Source organism: Haemaphysalis longicornis, unplaced genomic scaffold, assembly GCF_048455015.1.
Source record: "Haemaphysalis longicornis isolate Haplotype H1 unplaced genomic scaffold, Haemaphysalis longicornis Haplotype H1 scaffold_7, whole genome shotgun sequence".
In the NCBI taxonomy this organism is placed as follows: Eukaryota; Metazoa; Arthropoda; class Arachnida; order Ixodida; family Ixodidae; genus Haemaphysalis; species Haemaphysalis longicornis.
The window spans coordinates 105,432,247-105,456,940 of NW_027526422.1; the positions used below are offsets into that span (position 1 = coordinate 105,432,247).

Consider the following 24,694-nt stretch of genomic DNA (forward strand, 5'->3'; position numbering starts at 1 on the left):
GTTTGTTGTCTGTCTGTTCATTCCAGTGTGTTTGTCATGTTCTGCGCAAGTGTTGTGTTATGTGTGGCTTGACGTCTGTATATGGTGCCATTGTTATGTCTACAGTGTTCCCGAGTGCAGCAGCAGCGGCCCTCTCGTCTGCCAGCACGTTGCCAGCGATCCCAGAGTGTCCTGGGGCCCAGCAGAGTAGCAGCTCATGCTTTTCCGCATACATAGACAAAATGGTATTGAACACAGGAATAACTAAGTGGTTTTTGGGGACTGTTGCGATGATAGTGCGCGAACAACTCAATGAATCTGTATAGATGACGGAATTGGGAATTTGATTTCCAAGATTGTGCTGTACGATGAGTAAAATTCTATATGCTTCTGCTGAAAAAATGGTTGTGTGTACGCTCATGGTTCTGGCTGCATTGAACTTCGGACCATGAGAAGCGCAGCACACCATAGTGGAGGGTTTAGAAGCGTCATTGTAAAATTCCGCACATGGGTATATAAACTGCAGAGACAAAGTGCTGCAGTATTGGAGCTCGTGGTACCCGATTTTCGTCAAATATAATAAAGGAAAGTTCGCAGGACACAGGGCGAACGTTACAAGGCGGTAAAATGGCTACAAAGAATGATCTGTACACATCTAAAAACGAAGCCCTAAGATCCTAGACTCGCTCTCTCACTCTAAGTGAAAAGGGCAGAGGAACGGATGGGCGATTTGCGAACAGCAGAGATGTGGATGTATTGTTAAGGACTGTATAAAAAAGATGGTTATTTAGCGATGAAATTTTAAAAGCATAAAGCAAATTCATGTGCGTCTGTTGGTTCTCAAGGCTCCAATTGTTACACTCGACATACAGACTTTGGTCTGGGCTAATGCTGAAAGCACCCGCCACAAGACGAAGTCCCAAGTGTAGCACTGGGTCTAGCATTCTTACGTAGTTTTAGTCACCGACCCATACACCACACTACCATAGTCCAAACGAGACCCAACCAAAACAGTATACAAGCGTAGCAGGCGTTCTTTGTCAGCCCCATACGATTGGTGGGAGAGACTCTTAAGGATATTCATTGTTTTCGGACATTCATGCTTAAGTTCCCTGATGTGTGGAATGAATGTGAGTTTGTGGTCAAACAGAACACCTAGAAACTTGTGCTCCTTGTTCACAGGAAGCGACACGCCACTAAGAGTAATGTGTGGGTCCGGATGGACCCCACGCTTCCTGGAGAACACAACGCAAGACATTTTTGCAGTCATTAGCAGTCAAGAACTCTTGGCAACGCAGTATTGGAGTGATGAAGTGCTGCAATAAAAAAAGGACCTGCACCCGTTTCATTTTGCGGTACATTCACTTGTGTTTCGAAGGGAAAAGAATTGATATGGAAGCGCTCTCCCCAATTTGACAAAAAAGCAAAGCGATATTTTAGCCCTGCCAGTACTGCATTCATTGAGACTTCTAAATGGTTACAAATTCAATATCTGTGGCTTGGAAATCATCATGCAGGCCTCTGGGCTGTCGGCAATACTGGTGAACTACCTGAGGGCCTTGGCTGTGATGCCAAGCTACTTGGTAGTAATCATCCTCTGCTTCTTGGCGTCCTTTGCCACCCAATTCACCAGCAATGCGGCCGTCGGCGCCATCATGCTGCCCATCGTGTTCCAGATGGTGAGCGTGGTGTGAGAGTGGCAGACTACCCTCACCTCTTCTCAACCAATCATACCAAACACAGCTGGTTTGGTTACCAGTGCTTCCGCATACTCAAATACGGAGAGACTCTGCTGAGGTGACCTTAAAGCGATGGTTTGGTCTTGAAGAAACCTGCACGGCCAAATATTCTTCCACCTTAACTCGACATAAACACTGTTTTGGCAGGTCATTCCCCGCTTTACCAGAAGAATAATACAAATTTTAGGCTCAAAAGAGCGCAGCCGGGCGTATATCGGAGCAAAAAAATGTTTATGATCTTTATGGAAGGTGTAGAAAAGGTAGTACAAAAAGCGCCCAAAGCTAAAGGGATAGAGCACATTTTACCTATTAGTGGGCATAGGACCCATGGGTATCCGATCGAGAGATTGGTTACATTCAGAACATGAATTCAGAGGAGATTCGTACCTTATTGATAATGCGAAAAAATTAGTAGGTAAGGTATTATTAATTTGTTTGCATTTTTGTGGTTTTCTCCAGTACGGGTCCACGTTTCGTAGCCCTAAGTGCACAAAGTTTCTCAATATACACCAGTTGCGAAACTCTTCAAATGTTGCTTCGTTGACGATGAGGTACAAGCGTGCTAGTACGGCACTTAAAGGAGCCATGAAGAGAAAACACAAATTTGGTTCATTCAAAAGATTGTCTCGTTAGAATCATACTGACACCACTTTTAACGTAAACTTCGCTCAAATAAGCTACATAATTAGGAAAAACGGGAATGGTCATGCGACCCACCAGCTCATTTCCCGCAACAGAACCTATGTCGTCACATGAGCTAAGCTCTGCGATTGGCGGAGGCTGGCAGAAGCAGACGCAAATTAGGTAGAACTTACAAACTAGACGAACGAGCGATTTGCGCTTAAATTTAGGGCACATTCTTTACAAAGCAATAAGAATGATGGGACAAACAGTGGAAGTTACGAAAGCACATGTAAACATAGAAGTACTGATGCGTTCTGCTGTTCGTACTGCGCACAGCATGCTTGGTTTAGCTGTACAGCACTACGGGGCTTGGGGTTGTCTCAGACGACACTGGCCGATTGACGCATGCAACGGTGTCTTACGTGACCCCATTTGTCGAGCGAGCACTGTTTCAGGGAACGAATATTTTCTCCCAGAACAAAAACAAGCCAGGTTTAAATGCGGGCAAAAACAAACCAAACGCTTGCCACGGTATGGTGGCGCCATCTAGGTTACGGAACGTAAAGAAACGCGGGAACAAACCAACACCGCTGTACAGGGTGGAGACAACCTTTGAACGGTCCTTGCCGCCGCAATTGGGCCAACGGGCTCAGCGCGTTATTCTTTTCGTTTCCCACGAGACCTAGCAACGCGAAACAGACAATATGATTCAAACGTCTTCAGTAAACCGCGTTGGGGCGATAATTTTAGCGCGGTTTTGACACAATGACTTGCTTCGGCGGCGAGCGAGCAACCGAAAATGGCGGCGCCAGCGTATACGTGTCTCTACCCTGTACGGCGGATGCGTGAATGAAGGTACTCTAGGCTGCAGAGCGGTCGGTTCCAGTGATGTCACTTGGGACCACGAAAACGCACGATTGAGCGGGAAAATCAAAATTTTAACCTAAATTGTTTAATTTCTCAGTGAATAAAGCACCGTTTGTATCCGGACAAGCGCTGGGGGCACTATAAAACACGAAATCTTTCGAATAAAACCAACTTGCATTTTCTCTTCATGGCTCCTTTAAGGGGCAAAAATTGGACTTTGCTAAACAGTTAGGTGTAACGCGACTTACTGAAACTTCCGTTTTCAATTAGAGAACATAAATTAGATAATATTTGCCTAGGTTTCCACGGTTTTTCATTTTTGACACATGGCAGCAATCGCAAGCGCAAGAGTACTACCTAATTTTTTGCCGACAGATGACAGGACATAGAACATGAATAGTCAATGCCGTTTATGAGACCAGATTGAATAGGAAGAAGAATCGAGAAACATTTCAGCACAGATATTCTAACACGCTGCTGTGTTACATAATAAATTTGAAAAACCCTGAACTGTATACGAGTGCCTAGCTATTTGTAACTTTTAGAAGCTTGTAGTGCAATGTTAGTAGGGCGATAAAAAGAAAAAAAGCTTTACAAGTCCCTTATATTGCTATAAATATGGCATTGTTTTTCTTATTAAGTAGTGATATCAATAGGGCTGAGAATGCAACCTTGTGCCACACCCCAATGAACGGTAGTGTAAACTATGTTAGCTAGGAGAAACTAGAAACTATTGCTTGGAAAACGTTTGAACCGAATGAGTTGTTTTGTGTTAATTTAAAGTTAAAAATACTTTAGAACAAGTTCACTTAAAGGTTCTGGTCACTCGAAGAATGATAGCTCAGTTCTAGTAAATCTGTCATGCTGGAGACATTCTACCTATCTGTTACCTTAAGAAAAATACTGTTTGCGGTGCATTTTCTCCGCCTGGTTGGCTTGTTTCATGGCGTGGATAAATGAAAAAAATGATCAGGTATGCAAAAAACTACCGGTTATAAACGACTGCTAATAGCTGGCTAGGTAAACCACGTTACAATGTTAGTCGCATAGTGGAGAAGTTTTACGCTCATGTGGTCGTCAGGCTAGGTTATTTGCATCATCCGATTCGCACGAGCTCCCAAAGATGACTCGGCGCGTAGCACAACACACCAGTGACGTAGCCAGAGAGTTCTTTTGGCAGTTTCTGCTCTATATTGACAGGTTGTGCAGATATCATGGACGTAAAAAATATGTAAAAAGGGGGATGCTGCGCTCAAAAAAATTCGCCGGAAGTTCTAGCTGGCGCTGGTTCAGTGGCAGCTGGACCTGCCACTGGCTACGCCCGTTCAACACACCTTCCAAAGTATGTTAGAATGTAAGTTTGACGTTTTAATAAAAGTTTATGGTTCTGGGAAGCCTCTCTCTTTCTGAAGCGCTGCCGTCGCAACAATATAAATAAAAATGGCGTGCAGGTTAAACTAGTTTCTGTCGTGTATTAGTGGGACTTAGGAGGCTTCATTTTGTACTAGAGCACCCGCAGTACAACCGTAAGGTCTCTGTGTTAAAAATTTCGTTTCTTCACGATACTTTGAATATCCTGCTTTTGGCACCTTCAGGCTGGGTATTCAGAGACTGCATATTAAAAATTTAAAAATATCTTGCATGAAGGAATAATATTTTGGTTAACCTTTCAAACAGCATTATACATCCTATACTTGATAAACTAGCGTTGCTGATGCCGAAAGGCACAGAGAGCTTCACGCGTTTTATGGTTAAGGTGAGCATCCTTAAACATGTCTTGGCGCGCTCAAGATTTTTTCTTTGTTTCTACTCCATGTAGAGTACGAGTTTGAATCGATTTCCAATCTTGGAACCCATTTGAGAGCAGCATCTACACCTGCGCAAACATAAACCAGCAAAGTTCGCAGGCTATAATGCCAGCATGGATTTAATCTCAATTTCTAGACAGAACACCTCTATTTCATTCGATAAGCACTCCCATGTCGGACCCCACCTGTGAGGCTGACTTGGTGAAGAAGCTACCTCAAGAAAAGGCACACATTTTGAAGCGAAGGCTTTCGTAGTCGAACCGATGGTGTCCTGTCACAAAACTACTGAACTTCCCCATAGACTGATTAGTCTGCCAAAAAGCTCTTATAAGATCTTTGGAAACACGCAACGTGTGTGAAACCAGGCTTCCATTGTGTCAAAAGGGTTGCTTGAAGATCACGAAAAGGAATGAATGAACACACGTTTATTGAAAGAAAAAAAATAGAGAGGGCGAGAAGTCCCCTTGACCTGACCGGAGGCCTCGGTCAAGAGTTGGAAAAGGGATAAGAAGTAAGGAGTGGGGAGTACAGGGCAAGAAAGGTACCTACAAGCAGTCCTTAATGCCGGCTTCTCTTATGAAAATCAACAGAGTGTCCAGCAGGTGCTTTGTGTGAGGTGGGGCTCCAAGTGGGTTAACCCAAAGTGCGTAGTCTGCCGGTCGTAGCGGGCCAAGTGTCTTTAGGCAACGTTCTCTAGGAACACTGAGTGCCGAACATTTCCACAGGAGGTGTCGAGCATTGCACAGGGCACCGGTACCACATTTCTGGCAGTTCGGAGAGCTGTACGAGTTTCCACGCCCGAAGAAATAGTGAGCCGTACTAGGCGTAAGGGCCGTGCCCGTTCTCATACGCCTTAGCCGCACTGTTGCCCATCGGCTGTATCCGGGCGGCAACGGGTTGCGGTCTTCCGGAATTTTGTTTTGAAGGACGGCCTTCCACTCGGTCTTCAGCACCGTCTTCTGTGTAGATGTCGGCTTCCTCATCTGAAACAGCAGGTTCTAAACAGTCTTGCTCGCTGTGAATACGAAGTTGCTCCCGCGCAATTCTGTGTGCCTCTTCATTGCCTTCAATCCCTTCATGTCCAGGTACCCATCGGATTTGGTATTGCAGGCCACTCTGTTTGCATTCAGCAATGAATTTCTTTATTCTTCGGACAGTGCGACTGGTAGTTTTGCGTGAACCAAGGGCTCGAATTGCGTCCATTGAGTATGTGTAAATTATTATCCGTTCGGGAGGGCCGAGGGTGCTCGGATGTTTGCCTGCATGTTCAGTCAAGGCAAGCAGGATGGCCCTTAGCTCGGCTTTTCGGCTGGGAATTTTGACAAAACGCACGTGTGCATTTGCGCTTCGGTCTTTGAGGCTGTACCAGCAGAGTGAGACGCGGTCATGTTCAACTGCGGCGTCCGTGTAGACATGCAGGGTACCATTTGCTGTGGTGTCGCTGTCTCCACTGGCTAGTTCTAGGAGGTGATCCTTAAAGGAGCCATGAAGAGAAAACAAAAGTTTGTTTTATTCGAAAGATTAGGTGTTTCATAGTACCCCAAGCGCTTTCCCGGAAGCAAATGATGCTTTATTCACTGAGAAATAAGGCAATTTAAGCCAAAATTTTAAATCTCCCGCTAAAATTGCACATTTGGTGACGTGAGCAATGGTGTCACACGGGCCGGTCCATGAAACAGATACTTAGTATGTCGACTCCATATAGCACCCACACGCGGGAGTCGACCGAGACGGCGGCCATTTTAAAAATGCTAGTAAAACCTAGTGCACCCGCAGCCCTAGTCATGGAATCGCCTGATCCGGAGAACAAAACTCTCGCCGAGGAGCTCGGGCTTGCATTTAACAACCTCACACCACTTGAACGCTCAACGCTTCTAAGTGCACGAGCGGCAAGAGTTGTGGGATACGCGGTGGACGGGAAAGCGACCATTCCGCGATAGCCACAACAGACGAACGCCCTGCCGTCGGCACCGCTGCCTCGTCAGCGCCGTCGCCACGGACGAATACAGACTGGTACGTATGTGCCGTATTTTTATTACGGTTAATAATAGTTCAACTTCAGAAGCAGTATCGCTTATGCCAGTTGGCCGGTGTCGTGTATGGAAAGCCGTTCGCGCGAGCTCTCTGCTTCGACCAGAAACATACGAGCGTCAATGCGCGGTGTTTACGGCATTTTTCCTCCAAGGTCAGAGCGCCTCGAACCCGAAAATTCGTCTGCGCGACAGCGAGATGTCGAGCTCGGCCAGGCGGTTGTTTCGTACGCATTGGCGCACACGCTTGCGTGTTCGTTCGGAACTTCAACCGTTTACTCCACCGTTCTTTGTCATAAAAAGAATGTGCAGTATGTTTCACGGGCATTTAGCTCGTTATGCAAACTGTAAGCCCTGCCTAACATGCGTTTGCTTTTGCCGGCCTCCGCCAATCGCAGAGCTTAGCCCATGTGACGGCATAGGTTCTGTTGCGGGAAATGAGCTGGTGGGTCGCATGACCATTCCCGTTTTTCCTAATTATGTAGCTTATTTGAGCGAAGTTTGCGTTATAAGTGGTGTCGTTATGGTTCTAACGAGGCAATCTTTCGAATGAACCAAACTTGTGTTTTCTCTTCATGGCTCCTTTAACCTTCCTTTTCCTTGGTCTTGGGTTGTCGTGACCGACATTTCTTGGCAGTGGCTTGTTCATTGTCACAATAATGTTGTCCCAAGGCGGAACCGGCAGCTCGGCGGATGTCTGCCGGGAAGCTCGTAACCAGCTCTGAGAAGAAGTCTCCTGCCTGCGTCGGTGCTGTCCAGACGCTGAAATTGTCCAATCCGTCCGTCTTCGGCTATGTCGTCAAGTCTATTAGCTTGCGCTTGTGCGTACAGAACGTCCTTCGCTGTAAATTTTGGTAATCCTGTAACGACGCGCAGAGCTTCCCGATTTAGGATTTCAAGCTTCTGCCAGTTTTTCTTTGTGAGGTATGTATAGTTAATGCCGTACATTGTTTTGGAAATTAGGAGACCGTTTACAAGTGTGCGCCGAGAGCTCTCGTCAGTTACCCATGATTTGGATGTGACTCGTTTGATTAGGTGTGTTGTGCTCTTGCACGGGTGGAGGAGTTGCGACATCCATGTTTCGCATCCGCCAACTTCATCAACAGGGAGACCGAGAATACGAACGCTCTCTTTCGCTTGCAGTCGCACTCCGTTCATAGAAAGGCTGATGTGGTCCTTCACTTGCTGCTTGCGAAGGCGGACATTGGCTATCACTACAAAGACTGTCTTTTCGGGAGAAGGGGAAAGACCCACTGACTCCAGAAAGTCAGTGATTGTGTTCAGTCCTTGTTGTAGAGCCTGCTCTTGTTCTCCGAATGAGCCGCCCGTCGACCAGATGGGGATGTCGGCGGCGTAATTGGTGTATGATATGGCTGCAATCTTGTACAGCATAGGTGGTAGCTCCGCCATGACCATATTAAAAAGTGTTGGAGACAGCACTGCCCCTTGAGGTACACCTATTCGGTTGGGTGTTTTGTCTCCAAAGGCCCGCCCCACCTTGACGCGGACGCTTCGCTCTGTCAAGAAAGAGTGTATGAACTTAAGGGCCTTTCCTGATAAGCCTCGGCGTCGCGCTCCTTTCACGACGGAGTCAGGAGGAACGGAGTCAAACGCCTTCCGTACATCAATTGCTACTACGATCCTGGGGTCAACCGACGTACGAGCTTCTTTTAGCGTCGAATGGAGAAGAAGCAGGCTGTCTTGTGCGCAAAGGCTGGGGGGAAAGCCAGTTTGCGTGTCCCCAAGCTGGGTAGTAGTTTCCAGGTGCGATTGAATCCTGTTAAGAACCATGAGCTCCATCACTTTGAAGACGTTTGAAGTAAGTGAAATAGGGCGCAGGTTTTCCAACTGGTCTGGTTGCTTCCCAGCCTTAGGCATTGGTATTACCCACGACTCCTTCCATTCCAGTGGTATAGAGGAATTAGGCCAGATGTCATTGAACCAGTGAAGTAGTTGTTCTAGGATGTTGTCAGGAAGATTTCTTAGCGCGGAACATGTAATGCCGTCAGGTCCCGGTGCGCTTGCGGACGCTGACTGGCTGATTGCCGTAACCAGCTCGGCCATCGTAAATGGAGTGTCCATAGGGTTTTCTTTCGTGTCTGTTGTTGATGTTGCCATGGGTTCTGTAGGTGAACACGTAACTAATGGCTGGGGAAAGAACAAACGCGATTTGGTTAAACTTTACTTCTTCTATAACATTTATTCAGCTACTGTTATCGCCTGCTCTAATATCATTCTTATCACGACCTCAAACACACCCCGCGGCCCTCCCGCTAAGGCGCATACACAAATACGCCCCACTTATCAGGTCTTTCAACTGGGTGAAAAGCCAGCATTCATGATTGGACTTGCGCAAAACAAACGGGGACGAGGAAGAACGACAAGGACGAGCGTTCTTCCTCGTCCCCGTTTGTTTTGCGCAAGTCCAATCATGAATCGTTTCCAACTAGGCCGGCTTGCTGTGATGCTTAAAAGCCAGCAAGCATAAACATTCTTTCCGCCTCTCTCTGCAGGCAGTGGCACTGGAGGTTCACCCTTTGTACTTCGCCATCCCCGTCGCCGTTGCCTGCTCCTTCGCCTTTATGCTTCCCGCTGGGACTCCACCAAACGCGATTGTCTACGAGATCGGAAAGCTGTCCATAATGGATATGGTACGTATCAATACTGGTCGTGGATTATAACCGCGCGTTATTTTGAGAAGGCGTTCGCTCTATACAGATATGTTTGTTTGAACCTATTTGCATGAACGTACAATATGACGCGTGAACAATCAACGCCGTTTAACACGCTTTGCTTGCGTAGAAGTCTGCGTTCGAGGAACTGGAGTGCCATTTGCTCGGTCAATGAAGATCACCGTGCAGTTGTGGAGAAATCTAGAAGGGCACTCGGGGCAGCGTAAGAGCTGCAATATTCACGTCCTGATTTTATAAGCAATCACGCTGCACAGTTGGTAACAGCTGTGAAAATTGCCGGACGCCTTCAATTGCTGCTGACAAGAGTACAGGAAAAATCGGTAGAATTGGTATGTTTACAACGATTTTCGTTCGGGCCGTCTCTAGCACGAACAATATTGCCCTGGACACATTACGACTATATCTCAAGGCCTCGACCGACATTTTGCTCTCACGACGCCGTTGCCACCAGAGACAGTTAGTCGGGCTAAAAAGATAGGCAAGTTGTAAACCGAACTTCTCCAAGAACTTTTGTACTTCGTTTTACAGTCTTTCTTGTGCATTATTCTAAGTGTCTATTTAAACAGTGTTTAGAACAGCACCGGTGGCATTTATTTGGTTCCTGCAATTACGCCTAGTTAGCGAACGTCCAACGTCATCTACATGCGTCGTTTTCCTAAAAATACCGTCACTTAGGATTTCTATTCTCTAGAACTGAAGGTACCTTCCTGGAAAAAAAAGGTACCTTCATGTTTTACGATTTTTCTGACGTACATTGGTAGCTTTACCATTTAAAACGCGCCAAAACATGCACCACACTTTGTGATTCGTAGACTGATCACAGTGCTAAGAATTATCACCACTGTTGCTTGTATGACTTGTGATGAACTACAAACCCTTACCACTTCATAGCTACTTGATTTGGCAAAACCGCAGCACTGAGGCATGCTGATTGAACAGTGGCCAAAATGGCTACTCTGGTCTCACCGCATTATATCTGTGAATAACAAAGGCTCTACCGGACACAAAGCAGAACATGCGGTGCTTGCAGGTGTTATTTGAATTGTAAAGTGTAGAGAATTTGGCAAACGTGCCTACTATACAGCTTAGCTTCCGTTTTGCGTGGTTAGCAAGTACTATAGATTACTTCTCGTTCCATGTTTGCCGTGTATTAGGGTGGATCGTCTAGTGCTTACGAATGAACAATCTGGCATACCGACGGTTGTCAGCAGACCCTATGCATTATTGGCGCTGTGCCTTGGCCACACCGAATGTAGGGGGCTGCTCAGTGAATCCACGCAAACTATATTAGGTTAGCGAATGGCAAACGTGCCTACTATATAGCGTAGCTTCCGTTTTGCGTGGTTAGCAAGTACTGTAGATTACTTCTCGCTCCATGTTTGCCGTGTATTAGGGTGGATCGTCTAGTGCTTACGAATGAACAATCTGGCGTACCGACGGTTGTCAGCAGACCCTATGCATTATTGGCGCTGTGCCTTGGCCACACCGAATGTAGGGGGCTGCTCAGTGAATCCACGCAAACTATATTAGGTTAGCGAATGGCAAACGTGCCTACTATACAGCGTAGCTTCCGTTTTGCGTGGTTAGCGAGTACTATAGATTACTTCTCGCTCCATGTTTGCCGTGTATTAGGGTGGATCGTCTAGTGCTTACGAATGAACAATCTGGCATACCGACGGTTGTCAGCAGACCCTATGCATTATTGGCGCTGTGCCTTGGCCACACCGAATGTAGGGGGCTGCTCAGTGAATCCACGCAAACTATATTAGGTTAGCGAATGGCATGTGTAGTTCCCCAGGCCTAATTAGGGGGAGTACATTGCGCCAGACTCCAGGAAACATCACCGCTCTCAAACTGACAAAAAACATCCTCCATCGGTGGCTGCTCGTTACCGCCCTCCGAAACTTCTCTGGCAATTTCGCACCAGCTGCGTAACTAAGAGGGACCAAAGGGATACAGGTTTCCTGGGCGTCCCTTCAGAGAGGCGTTGAACCTAGTCAGAACCACCTAGTCTGGAGGCTTCCTGCCGAGCCCGTGTAATACGTTGCTGAAGCGGTATTAGCAGCGGGGCGGCCCGGCCACAATAGTCACTGCTGGAGCGAATAAAGTGCTATCCTTGCCACCGCACCCGAGAGATGAACAAGCCAAGATCAGGGAGTCCATTATCAACACCAGCAGACACCCAGCGTGCTTGTGTGCTGCATACGTGTTTGCGTCTGTTTTCGTGCGATTGCGGGGATGTTGGAGGTTAAAAGGGGTCTTCAAGAAAATTAAAAAGAGCGCAAAGGACGAGGACAAAGAAACACAGTAGACGGGACGCGCGCTCACTACCAACTAGTTTATTTCGAAAACCCTTCCCACATATAAATGTCAATACATCAGGGGCGCGCCTGCGCACAGAAGACCTAAAAAAGGCAAGCCACATGCGCGCTACCGATTACGGCACAAAAGGCGGAACTCACTCTCCCGCAAATACACCTCCTTCCGGCGCACTGCGCAGAATGTAAATGCGTGCCTCTGTTTAATCAGTTGAAGATACTGGGCCGCAGCAGGGATACGGTGGCACGTGAACTTTTGGAGGCATACCATATTAAAAAAAAGGGGCACAGATTGTGTCAGCCAGACATCGGTGTATTTGCGGGAGAGTGAGTTCCGCCTTTTGTGCCGTTATTGGTAGCGCGCATGTGGCTTGCCTTTTTTAGGTCTTCGTGCGCAGGCGCGCCCCTGATGTATTGACATTTATATGTGGGAAGGGTTTTCGAAATAAACTAGTTGGTAGTGAGCGCGCGTCCCGTCTACTGTGTTTCTTTGTCCTCGTCCTTTGCGCTCTTTTTAATTTTCTTGAAGCCATGAACCAACTCGCCCAACAATCCATTTTATTAAGTTAAGAGGGGTGTTGAATGGAGGAGTAAAATGCGGAGTATGGAAAGATGGAATGGCATCGACATCGATTCCTACTGATTTACACGAGAATTTCGTAAACTGGGAAGCGAAATACGGATCGGAAGTTCATGTTGAGTACCCAGTCAATACTTGATGAGACAGCAATTATGTCTTATTTGGCAACATGACAGTTGTGGGGTAATGAGAAAGCTTCGAAATGCAAATTCACAGCGATACGTTCCGTGACGCCTGTTTTGGGAAACAACCCACGAGAAAAGAAAGCGAGGGAATGGCCACAGCTACATGAAAAAGCGATGAGAGTTATAATGCATTTATCCTGTTTTGACATATGTGTTATAAATAGCTAGAAGGTTTCACCGATAGTACAAACGCCGTGTTTGTATTGACGGAATTGCGTTTTTCCTGAGTGAGAACTTGCGTCTCGAGATGCGCTGGTATACGACGACGACACCACAGGGCTCGCCACAGAGAGTTTTGAACGCACCATTAGCAGGGAGCAAAAAGCAGCGCTTAGAGTATGCGGTATTTTGAGGCAAGACTGAAACAAAACATGGGAAGCCGCTGCACGCCTGCAGCGGCTTCTTTTTCAGCGAACGTAAATGAATGTAAATGCTTGGTATATTTCTTATTTTTCCAGAAATTGAACAGCAGCTAGCACGGCATTTTCTTCTTGCACACCCCATTGTAACCTTGTTCTTTTGTTGTACGGTGTGAGAAATGATTGTGGTAAAAAGACAGCTATAGGTCGCTGTATGGGCAGCAATTAATCAGTCACATGTTTATTAGGCCGACCAAATCGTCAGCCACAAGGCATTTTTTTTGACTCAGAACATTATGATGATAATAGTGATCAATCAATCAATCAATCAATCAATCAATCAATCAATCAATCAATCAATCAATCAATCAATCAATCAATCAATCAATCAATCAATCAATCAATCAATCAATCAATCAATTTTTTATTAGTGCGCCCAGGAACAGTCTAGCACCTTTCTGCTGGCGCACGAAAAAAAAACAAAGAAGCCACCCATATGCACGTCTCACAAAAGAAATAAACAAAATAGAACTGGTTCTAATGAAAGAAAATTAGACACGTTGAAACACACGCACGCCGCACACACGCACACACAAACGCCCGCGCGCCCCCGCACACACACGCCCGCGTGCGCACAACACATACGCACACACAAAAAAGTTCCTGAATTTTTGCTGACGCCCCATTCCATAGGGGTGATTTCTTGTGCAAGCCGGGTGAACTTCCGGGGCGTTGTAGTCCCACACAAGGGACGAGCGCCTGTTCGGGTAGTCACTCGTAACTATTTTACCGGCAGGCGCCCAGCCCCACCAAGGCACTCGAATGCACATGGTGACTTCCACACCCCCGTTGCACGCTCAACTCGCAACCGCCTGTGGCAGGACGTGCCGCCAGACTCTTTCATCCCCGGAAATGCGGCAACGCAGCATGGAGCCCGGGGGCCCCGCCAGATGGACAAGGGTCCGGGGCCCCTCGCAAGCGTAAAGGCAGCCTTCCAGGCGTTAGTTCCCATTTCAACGGTCCGCACTCCACCAGAGACGCCTATACCCATTAACGAAACCGGTAGGTGCCCGGCAGTACAGAAGTAACCCATATTCTTCTTACTGTAAGCCATGATACGGCCCAACACGGTACGGTTTCCAGAATCCCAGCATGAAAAGCACCTGTACCCATTTTTATTCTTGTGGGTGAACAGCGGCTCAGGTCCGGGAGCAGGAGCCTCTCACGTGTGCCGGAGTGGTAGAGCGTTTCTAAGCCCTTTATCCCCCGCCGAGACAGACACAGGGGGTCGAACCCTTCTTCAGTGGTGAGTGCCCAGCGTTTCCAGACCCCGCCCCGCGCTGTTTGAGGGACCCGCCAGATGGCCTCCCATGGCGGCTTGTGGCCAAACTAGAAGCGTTTATTCCCGCGTCGAGACGAGCCTACGGTACGGGGACGCTTGTACGAATACGCGCGCGCGCGCACGCACGCACACACTCTCGCACGCACGAATGAACGGACACGAACGCAAAAAATGTAACGCCTGTAGTCATAAGTTATTGCATGCGAACGAATGGTTATTGAGGATGCACAGATAACAATCATGACAAAAGTAATAATACTAGTATCACTATTGGTAGGTTTCGCGAATATTGTTGCGAGACGACATCAATATGTCATGGGGCGCCTATGGGTCCATAAGAAAGGAACGTGATAGCGAGAGATTGGCCGCCCCTTGCAAAGACCATGAAGAGATAAACTGGCTGTGGCGGCAGGCTTGAGGGACGACAGGGATAACGAAAAAATGCTCTATCTGGCCAAACCTACTTGAGAATTACATTATGTTCCACACTCTAGCAAAGTTTCCGGCCGCGGCAGCTGATTTTCTTATGAAGGCGATAAGCGAAAACGCCCGTGTGTTTGAGACATCGGCGCATGTTAAAGAGCCCCGGGTGTTCAAAAGAAATGCGGAGCCTTCTACTACAGTGCGCTTCGTCGCGTGTGTAGCGTCCGCTGGTTAAACCTCGTAATACATCAATCAAACACACCCTCTAGAAATTTCTAAAATATTGTGACGTGGCAACGAAGGAGATGTATTCAGATAGTGTAATTACAAAAATAGACGGGATAGCGAAGGCAGACAAGGCAGCCGCGATGTCCCAGGAACTGAACGCGCACCAACATCAGCGAGCGTCGTCTTCTTCTCATCCTAGAGGGCGCATACCCGCAGAGCGGGGTTGGACACTGGTTCCGTTTATAGTAAGGAGCCAAGGAACGGAGCCCCTGACAATATCTGTAACATTAAATTTTCCTCTCAACAATATCTTCATGAGGGTTGGCGAAAATTTATTAACAATGGGCGCCTTCATACCTTGCTACGCCACTTGTTTCCATACATTCCACTTCCGGGATCGGTTTCATGTCAACGATAACGAAGCTCGCGTCGAGAGATTTGCTCTTGGCTTAGGCTCCTCCTTCTGACGCGCGCACCCGCGTAGACACCCTACCCCACCGCTAACGAACAGTAGTAAAAAGAAGGGCGACTTACAAAAGAGGAAGCAGAAAAGAAACAAAACGAGTGTTCGCAGCCCACTGCATATTTTCCTCCCTTGAAGAAACAATTACATGCCAGAACCTGGCGGGCGGGAAACACCACGCATCAGCGGTGATCCTGACAGCTTAAGCGTCGAAGGTGCACCGCTCCTTTTGCAGCGCGGCTCTTGTAGGTCGAGCCTTTTCGTCCATTGGCTGAAGGTCATGTGGAACGCAGGGGTGGTTCCTAGGCTCACCGACAGAAGGCGCAGCGTTCTTGCTGGGGCGTGTTAATCTCCCTCCCGCTAGGGCAAAGCGAGGGGCGGGAGCCTTACGCCGCTGGCGTTAAGCTGCCGATTGCTTTGCTCGAACCGTTCAACTCGCGCGGCGACGGCTGTGGCGTTCCCTGGCGAGCGTCCGTTGTCGTTCGAGCCTACACAAGACAACCACAGCTCCGCTGTTTTAGTCGAGTTTACACTGGGTGAAAGCGGATTTAGTTTTTAAAGACGATAGTTTTTCTGGGCTACTAAAACACAGAAATTTTGATCTGTCTGTCTGTCTGTCTGCCTGTCTGTCTGTGACTCGATTCAGCCACCCGGCCAAAGTAAAACTGAAGCTACGAAATAGCCTTGTATGCCCAAAATTTAAAATCCTAAGTGCGGTGGCATTATTCATACTTGTGAACATTTTTGAACAAGAACAAGATGTCACGCAAATATGATATCAATGCACCAGTGATGCTTGCAGTGTTGCTATATTAAAAAAAAATTATGGATGCTCGGTTTTTGCGATCGCAAGGGAAATACTACATCCCCTGCAGAAAACCGTTGCCTGCTGTTGCCCGCGCTGCTAAAGCTCGTGGCGGCATTTAAGAAATCAAACGGCAACAACAAAAAAGGTTCCAAGAGAGAGAGAGAGAAAGAAGGTGATTCTTTGGAAGAGAGGAAAGGAAAGTGCACTGGGGATATTATTGAGCTCAGCAGGGACCTAAAGTGGTTCGGCGTTCCACTTGCAAAGCTCGCCGAATGGGGCAACATGGTTCTATAAACCTTGGAGTAGATTGCCTTGATTAACGCGCGTCTCCGCCGTATGGCAGCGCTGGCAACGAGGTGGAACGCGCTAAATTTAAATTTACCTGAGAAAGGCTCTAGCGTGTTATCTTTGGAGGAACCAGACGGGAGAGGAAGAGCATGAGGGTTGAGCGGGAAAGAGAAGGGAGGCATATACTTGACAGCCCCGGGGCACCAGTCGACTGTCGTCTTTCGTCGACTTCTGCAACAAAAGGACCAGATACGGGACCATTTTTTCTTGAAACCCTTTCCTTCGGGACCACTATCAAAGAGGCGGTGGGTACGTCTGCTAAGCGCTGTGGGAGACATCTACATACTAATAAATACACCTAAAAGTGCGGAAATGTAGGTGCCCTTATTGCTGATTGGGTAAAACATTTGACAGAATATCCCGTGCAGTTTGCAATTTAGAACTTCGTTTTTTTCTTGTTCGACAGCGACCTCTCTACACCCTTTTTGTCTTTTTTTGAGCGCTCATTTCGGTGCTATTCAATATTCCCCCGATTACAAATTAGTTGCTGTACACAGCGATAATTAGCGTATTCATGGGAGGATGTGGACATTAGTACACAAGGGTGGCCAATCCTGCTGTGGTGAAGCAGTGCGTTAACGGCAATGGTCGCCGGGGTCATGCCGCACCTTAGCCTTGATTCTGCAATTCCTTCAACACTGAGATTTTTTAATCCGGTGGGTATTGTCCGACACCGGGATTCAAACCACGGTCCTTCTGCACGCGAGGCGGATGCTGTACCTCTACGCCACCGCTGCAAGTTTCTTTACCCCCCCCCCTGCTCACCCCCCCCCACCCCACTACAGGTATTCTCTGAAAATTAATAGCAGCCTACTATTGCCCCCCCCCCCCCCCCCAAAAAAAAAAAATGTATGGCAGCTGCATCTTACCGGTACTGATCTAAGGGGCAGAAACTTGGAGACTCACTAAGAGGGTTTAACTTCAATTGAAGACGAGTCAGCCACCAATGGAACGGAAGATGATAGGTGTAACATTAAAGGGGCCCTGAAAGGCGTTTTGAGCACACTAAATGAACTAGCGCAATCGTCAGATTGGGTCGTCGACGTCATCTGTGCCAAGTATTACTCCTTTACGCGCAGCGGAAAGCTCACACTTTTGTTGCAAAGTTTGTCGCTTTTTTCTCACCCTTCCCTTCGTGTTTTTGGACGCCACCATCTTAACATGTCTACGTCATCGATTCCCAGATGTTCATCATGAGCTAGACATCCTGCTATTGGGCGGCTTTTTCACGCACTTCCGGCAAAGAGATGAGTCGTCTGCTCAGCGTCGGCTCGCCGGCTGATCTGCCAGCGGAGTGCCGGAGTGCTTGGACATTTTACGACAAACGAAACAAGTGTAAACAAACGCTTAACCGTTTGTATTGAATGCAACACGGCCATAACACGACATGGATATTCTCCTACCTGAGTACGTTCCATAAAGAAAACGTTGAAGCCCCGAGGGACTTCTTTCGTGCAATCGCAGAGAACGCCCTGAGCCAAATGGCCAGGTTTGACGCATACATTTTATTCAACTTCAAAACAATCCAGAGACGCGTTTCGAACGAACACAACGTCACAACATGCGTTGCAAGTCTGAACCGCGATTGACAGACTATGGGTTGCCTCCTCCTGCCCGTCGTAAATTCGGCACTCACCTCGCGCGCGGTTTGCGGGGACCTTTTCTTTCCTCCATGGCGGGGACGAACAGCAAGTCACCTAACTCTGGCGCACAAGCCGTGATGGCTTTTAGCCACGCACACTGCACATACGCACGTCGTACGTCGGTCGAGAAAGATAATCCAGACCACGGGAAGCTCTATCCACCCGCAGAAGCACAACGTCGCATTTCACCGCGAAACAAAGGCGTCCACAACACACACACCATCGCCTCCTGTAATGCCAAACGCATCTCGCACTTCCCAATGGGAGTGAGTGGTACGTCTGCAGTGCCCACACGTCGCGAGGTGGGGCCCTGAGCTGAACCGGGATCACGCAACCGTAACTGACTTCTACAGCGGTTTGTGCCTTGTTGCCAAAGCAACCGATGTTTGAGATTGTCAACGAAATGGCGCTCGCTCCAGCGCTAGAAGGCTCAGAGCCGCGGCGGAGTATGTTTTGCCAACGTTGCCGCTCTCCGCCACACGTCGCCCCAAGCTGAACTGGTCGCATGATTGAAGCGTTTTGTGCACGGGTTCTGTATCGGTATAAAATTACTTTTTCACATGCCGCCGGCAGGAATTACCACCGCCGCAAAATAAGACCCGGCACCAGCGGGGCCACATCTGATACGGCGCTTTTTGGATAAACAGTGCGCGGTGCATCAAAAGGAACGAGCGCACGATCCTCCCCGTGCGACTGCGAGTTCGCCGCCGATAAAAAGTCACGTGCCACCGATAGCAACTGCAACAAATGTACACCGCAAAAGGGCAAGGCCAGGCCACCGCACACATGCGGCCAGATTTTTCGTTCGCTTTTCCGGCCTTGAGCGGAGTGCGGGATTCATGGTGTCAACAAAGCTTGCCCGTAGCAGACGACAGTCTGCGGAGCCCAATAGCGGAAGTACGTCACCGCTGAGGAGCGCAGCATCATGGGAGGGAAGGCTCGCGCGCCGTCAATGTTGAAAGGAGGAGGAAACGCGACGTGACGATAATGCGCGGTTTTTGATTTAGGATTTCTCAGCTAATACTCATCGCTTTAACAAAATTCTTGCGGGAGGGGATTGCTAATACATTGCTTTATTTGGTTACATGTACATCCATGCATCGGCGGAAGGTATTTCAGGACCCCTTTAAAAGACAAGAAGAGAGCGGAGTTGGTTAAGGAACAAACGCGGGTTAAGTACATATTAGTAGAAATTAAGAAGAAGAAATGGATGTGGGCAGGGCTTGTAATGCGAAGGCAAGATAACCGTTGGTCATTAGGGGTAACAGAGTGGATCCCAAGAGAAGCCAAGCGTGGCAGGGGGCGGCAGAAACTTGGATGGGCAGGGGAGATCACAAAGTTTGCGGGGATAAATTGGTCGCAGTTAGCACAGGACCGGGATAACTGGAGATTAATGGGAGAGGGCTTTGCCCTGCAGTGGGCGTATATAGGCTGGTGATGATGATGGTGATACAGCTATAAGGTGTGATAACTTGTCCTGCTTTTCGTCATGTCGTGGGTTCTTATCAATTATATCGGACAAGGTGTTATTGCTGCTTCTTTTTCTTTTGGGGGGTGGGCGGCCCTGGAGGTTGGGAATGCTTTTTGGGGATTGAAAAGTTAAATGAAAAATTATTGCCTCACCGCAGTATAGGGTGACCATTGTTCAGCCACGCAGCAACCAGTGGCCTTTGGTTTAAATGATGTGCGCGCTCTTTCCAGGCGGTGCCGGGCTTCGTGATGAACACGATGTGCGTCGCCGTTCAAATAATGTCGATCAACATCCTTGGACCTCTGGTGTTCAACCTGCACGTATTTCCTGACTGGGCGCGACACAACACCACCGTGGCGGAACGTTAAAGCGCACACATGTGACGCTTCCGAATTGCTTTATTCTGTTTTTCTATTTGTCAGCGTTTCAATAAAGTGATGCACTTTTGTGGGGAATAGTTTTATATGACCAATTACGCGGTATTGAATAATTAGGTTATTTGTACAGTGGAATCCCGTTAATACGTTTTTCACCGGGCGCGAACAAAAAACGTAAGAGCCGGGAAAACGCAAGAGTGAGGAAAGCCACGAAAATAAGCCGGCGTCTTAGTGGCGTCGTTAAATCACCGCCTATATAAGCTCCATTGTTCCCAACTTGCTTTCTGCCCGTTCCGCTGGATGTAGCGATCTTTTTGCATCTTTAATGTGCATATTTAGTGTTGCCAAGAGAAATTACGACGGAAGTCAAGTCATGTTTGTCGTCGTAAAATCACTGCACTACTCGCTCGCCATCACCGTACTCGTGAAGGTCGACAACAAAATCCGGCTTCCTAAAATCACCGTACCACTCGCTCGCCGTTGCGACCGTCTCGCAGCGCGAACACGGGAGTCGTGATACGAAAAATGAACGAAAGCATTGCCCCTTTGACAATAACGAGTGTTTTGTGCAATGTGAGCCTAACGCTTTAAAAAATCGAAAATTGAAGCTTGCCGCTTCTTTCGTTCGGTCGTAAGCACCACGTGGTTTTCAAAAACCTGAAAGACCGCGTTGCTTTCAGCGTCACTATGAGGTGCGACGTATCCGCGAAGGAGGTCCATTGCCGCGATGGATTCTCCAAAGCTTGTAGTGTCTGCCAAGTCCCCAGACACTACAAACTTTTGAGAAACTGGCGCAAGTGATGATAAGGGTGGTGAGAAAGCGCCGAGAGTAGCAAGGAAGGAGCAGAACGACGCGCCAAGACCAACCTTAACGCTACCACAGCGGCCTCTCCTGGTCGGCGGCAACACCTGCCCGCGCCGCGGCACTGGGGGGCCGCGCTCTTTGCCAACTTACCTAATCGAAAAACGCTGCACGGCACCATTACAACAGTGCGGCAGCGCTAACATCACGCACTTCCGGCGTTCGGAAGTGAAACTTCTGTTAGATCAGTGCTGATGGTGATAGCGCTTTTGACGGATGGCCAACTAGTGACGGCCTCTCCAACTCGCTTGCGGCTTCTTGTAAACAGTTCAGTAAGAAAGTCTGGCCAACTCTCATCAAAAGCCAAATGCGGTGCCCAAGCGGCTTCAGAGTGTCAAGTTGCGACGCATCATACGGGAACGGGCACACAGTTGCGATATTACAGCGGGATTCGCAATACATTAGCTGGTATGGGAGCTACGCCGGGACCGATGACAAACAACGTAACAGCCAGGAAAACGCAACAGTGAAGAACGTAACAGTGGGGTTGTACTGTCTGTTGTTTTTCTGGCAGTAATCATGTTTTTTACGGTCTTTATATTTTCTTTGCAAGAAAACGACAAGCAAGTTCTGGAAATAGAAAAAGCATACCATTCAATCTAATATTGGCTATGAGCAATGCTTCGCAAAGCGCTTGCGTCAGTACACTTAACTTATATGGCTGTGATATGGACTTGACAGATGTATTGACCGTCTCTATTTGAGAACCTAAATGTTCAGTATGGTTAGTGGAAATTTGCTTGCGTGTTTATATCATCGGCTTTCAGATTTCTTGCATGGCGTAGGCACTCTATTACATTAAAACCATTCTTTTAATAAGCCAGCAGGTGTGCCCAAACCAGCAATAACTGCGTGTGCCCAAACCACCAATAACTGCCCAAACCACCAATAACTGCGCAGTTTGGGCACACGCAGTTATTGGTGGTTTGGGCACACCTGCTGGGTCATTAAAAGAATGTGGTTTTCTGTGATTGTGAGTATTGGTCTGAATTAAAATGTTGTGCTTGACTTTCCACTTGTCCAGCATATTTGTACTAGTTATGGCCGCTCAAAAGCGTTCAAAAATGTCACTAGCGTCTGTTTGACACCAGTACTTCATTTTTTTCAGAACAACAAACCTTACTTCAAAACTACAAGGAAGGCATAAAAACCTGAGCTACTCGACTTTTTCAACATAAAAATTGTATTCTTGCAAAAGTGCCTGGCGGGTAGTTTTTTTCTTCCGCAGATTACTTCGTTTTTTCACGTAGAACACGGTCTTCTCTGTCTTAGTTCCAAGGATAATATATTTTTGTGTTCGGAATCTCGAGCATCCCTACACCTAACCATGTCCTCGTGCAAAGCACTGGTGTCATTCTGGCGTACAATACCCTGCGGTGCGAGTGGCCATCATATCCTTCTCAAGATTACAATCGATATTCGCAAACAGAAGAGGGAAGAGAGTATAAGCGGTGAAGCCTTTTATTTTGGGCATGGATCTGGTTTCTTGAAGGAGAATCATAACATGCAGAATTTGCGATACTCGACTGGAAAGAAAAGCAGCCGATGGATTGAAAATACGGCAGTTTCATTGTAAAACGTAAAGGTACTGCTTCATTGTTCAAGTGCCGTAAGTAGAGTAATCTTTCTGGGCGTTTGATCGCATTATCTTGGCAGACCGGGAAGGGTTTGGAGGTGTAGGGCGCTATGTCGGGCGAGAGGAAGGAGCCTCAGGCAGGACGACCGTTCGACGCAAGGCAAAACCAGATTATATTTGGTGAGCACCGGCGAGACCCCCGTGTCCTCGTCCAGTTTCCATCGAGCGGCCGTGCCTTGTCCACCCGCGCGGCCACGCAGCCTGTGACCATGTCGATCGGGCTGCTGCGCGAGGAGCGGCGCTCGATCCAGCGATGTCACTGGAGCTGGTGCTACAGGGCTCCCCCCCAAGAGAGGAGCGAGAGTGACGATCGGAAAAGTATGCGAGGTTCCAGTGGACACGCCGGGGTGGTCTTGTTGTAGGGGGCATAGCAGGTTCGAACGAAGTGACTTCGGATCGAGGCTCGAGGTACGCGGGCTTTAGTCGTTCAATGGCCACGGTGTCTTGGGTGCCATTGATATCCACGGCAAAAGTGGTCTAGTGGCGTTGAACGACCGGATAGGGGCCAAGGTAATGAGGCCGCAATGGTCCTCGGACGGGTCCGTAGCGTACGAACACATGCGTGGCAGTTTTGAGGTCAGGGTGCATGTAAGTCGTCGGGTACTTTGCAAGGCGTGTGGGTTGAGGCCGAAGATGCCGAAAAACCTCTCGTAGGTTATCGACGTAGTCACTTGCGGGGACAGGTTGCGAAGACTCGTCGAACAAGTCCGCTGGCAAACGCAGAGGTGTACCGTAGACGAGCTCAGCCGACGTGCACGAGAGGTCCACTTTGTACGCGCTCCGGATACCGAGCAGCGTCAGTGGTAGCCGTTGGACCCACTAGGTTGGGCATCCGTGCGCTGTGAGTGAAGACTTGAGGTGTCGGTGGAAACACTCGACGAGGCCGTTTGACTGCGGGTAGTACGCAGCTGTTCGGGGACGAGTCGTGCCGAGAAGGTGAAGTAGTTCTGTGAACAGAGACGACTCGAACTGCCAACCGCGATCCGTAACTACAGGGGAAGGGCATCCGAAGCGCGACACCCAGGTAGAAACAAAGGCTGAAGCTACTGTGGAGGCCGTGATGTCGGGAAGAGGGCAGGCTTCGGGCCAACGTGTGAAGCGCTCAACACAGGTGAGCATGTGCCGGTAACATTGGCACGGAGGCAGGGGGCCAACGAGGTCAATATGAACAACTGAAAAACGTTCATCGGGCCTGAGGAATGGCTTGGCAGGGGGAACGGAATGGCGTTGAACTTTTGAACGCTGGCACGGCGTGCAGGCTCGTACCCAGTCTCGAATGTCAGCGTTCATACGGGGCCAAACGTAGCGGGACGCAATGAGTTTTTGAGATGCCCGAATGCCGTGGTGGGCCATGTTGTGGGTGGCGTCAAACAGGCGGTAACGATGTGAGGCAGGCAGGAAGGGTCGGGGAACACCTGTGGACGTGTCGCAGACGATGATCACACCACGAAACGGTACGTCTTCAAGCTTGAGTGCTGTAGGTGCTCCACGCAGACGGGACAGACGGGAGAGCTCGTTATCGTTGGCTTGCGTCGTAGCCTGTTCGTGTACGTCAAGCGGGTCGGTAAGTGCGTCCTGCGTTCCTGGTGAATAGGCATTTACATCGTCCATGCGACTCAGTGTCTGCAGGGGAATTGGCCACAACACTGACGTGCTGGATGTCGGACGTGAACTCCGAGAGGTATGCTAGTTGACGCACCTCTCGTGGAGAGTAGAGGGTGTCAGGGCGGTTCAAGGCGAACGTGAGCGTCTTGTGATCGGTGAAGATCGTGAACGTGCGTCCTTCGAGGTGATGTTTGAAGTGACAAACAGCGAGGTACATGGCTAGCAGTTCGCGGCCGAAAACACTATATCGTGTCTGAGCCGGAGTTATGCGCTTGGAGAAAAAGGCAAGCGGTTGCCATGCACCTT

General features: G+C 48.5%; 1 protein-coding gene across 1 annotated transcript in view; it reads left to right on the plus strand.

Moving 5' to 3' along the window:
- The window catches only part of LOC144144757 (solute carrier family 13 member 2-like), a 71,645-nt gene extending 51,250 nt beyond the window's left edge, over positions 1 to 20,395 (plus strand). Inside the window, exons 9-11 of the mRNA XM_077676268.1 lie at positions 1,497 to 1,658; positions 9,561 to 9,698; positions 20,139 to 20,395. Of these exons, the coding sequence (XP_077532394.1) occupies positions 1,497 to 1,658; positions 9,561 to 9,698; positions 20,139 to 20,276 (438 nt within the window). The 3' untranslated portion in view covers positions 20,277 to 20,395. The remainder of the gene's footprint in view (positions 1 to 1,496; positions 1,659 to 9,560; positions 9,699 to 20,138) is intronic.
- Positions 20,396 to 24,694: the final 4,299 nt, after the last annotated feature.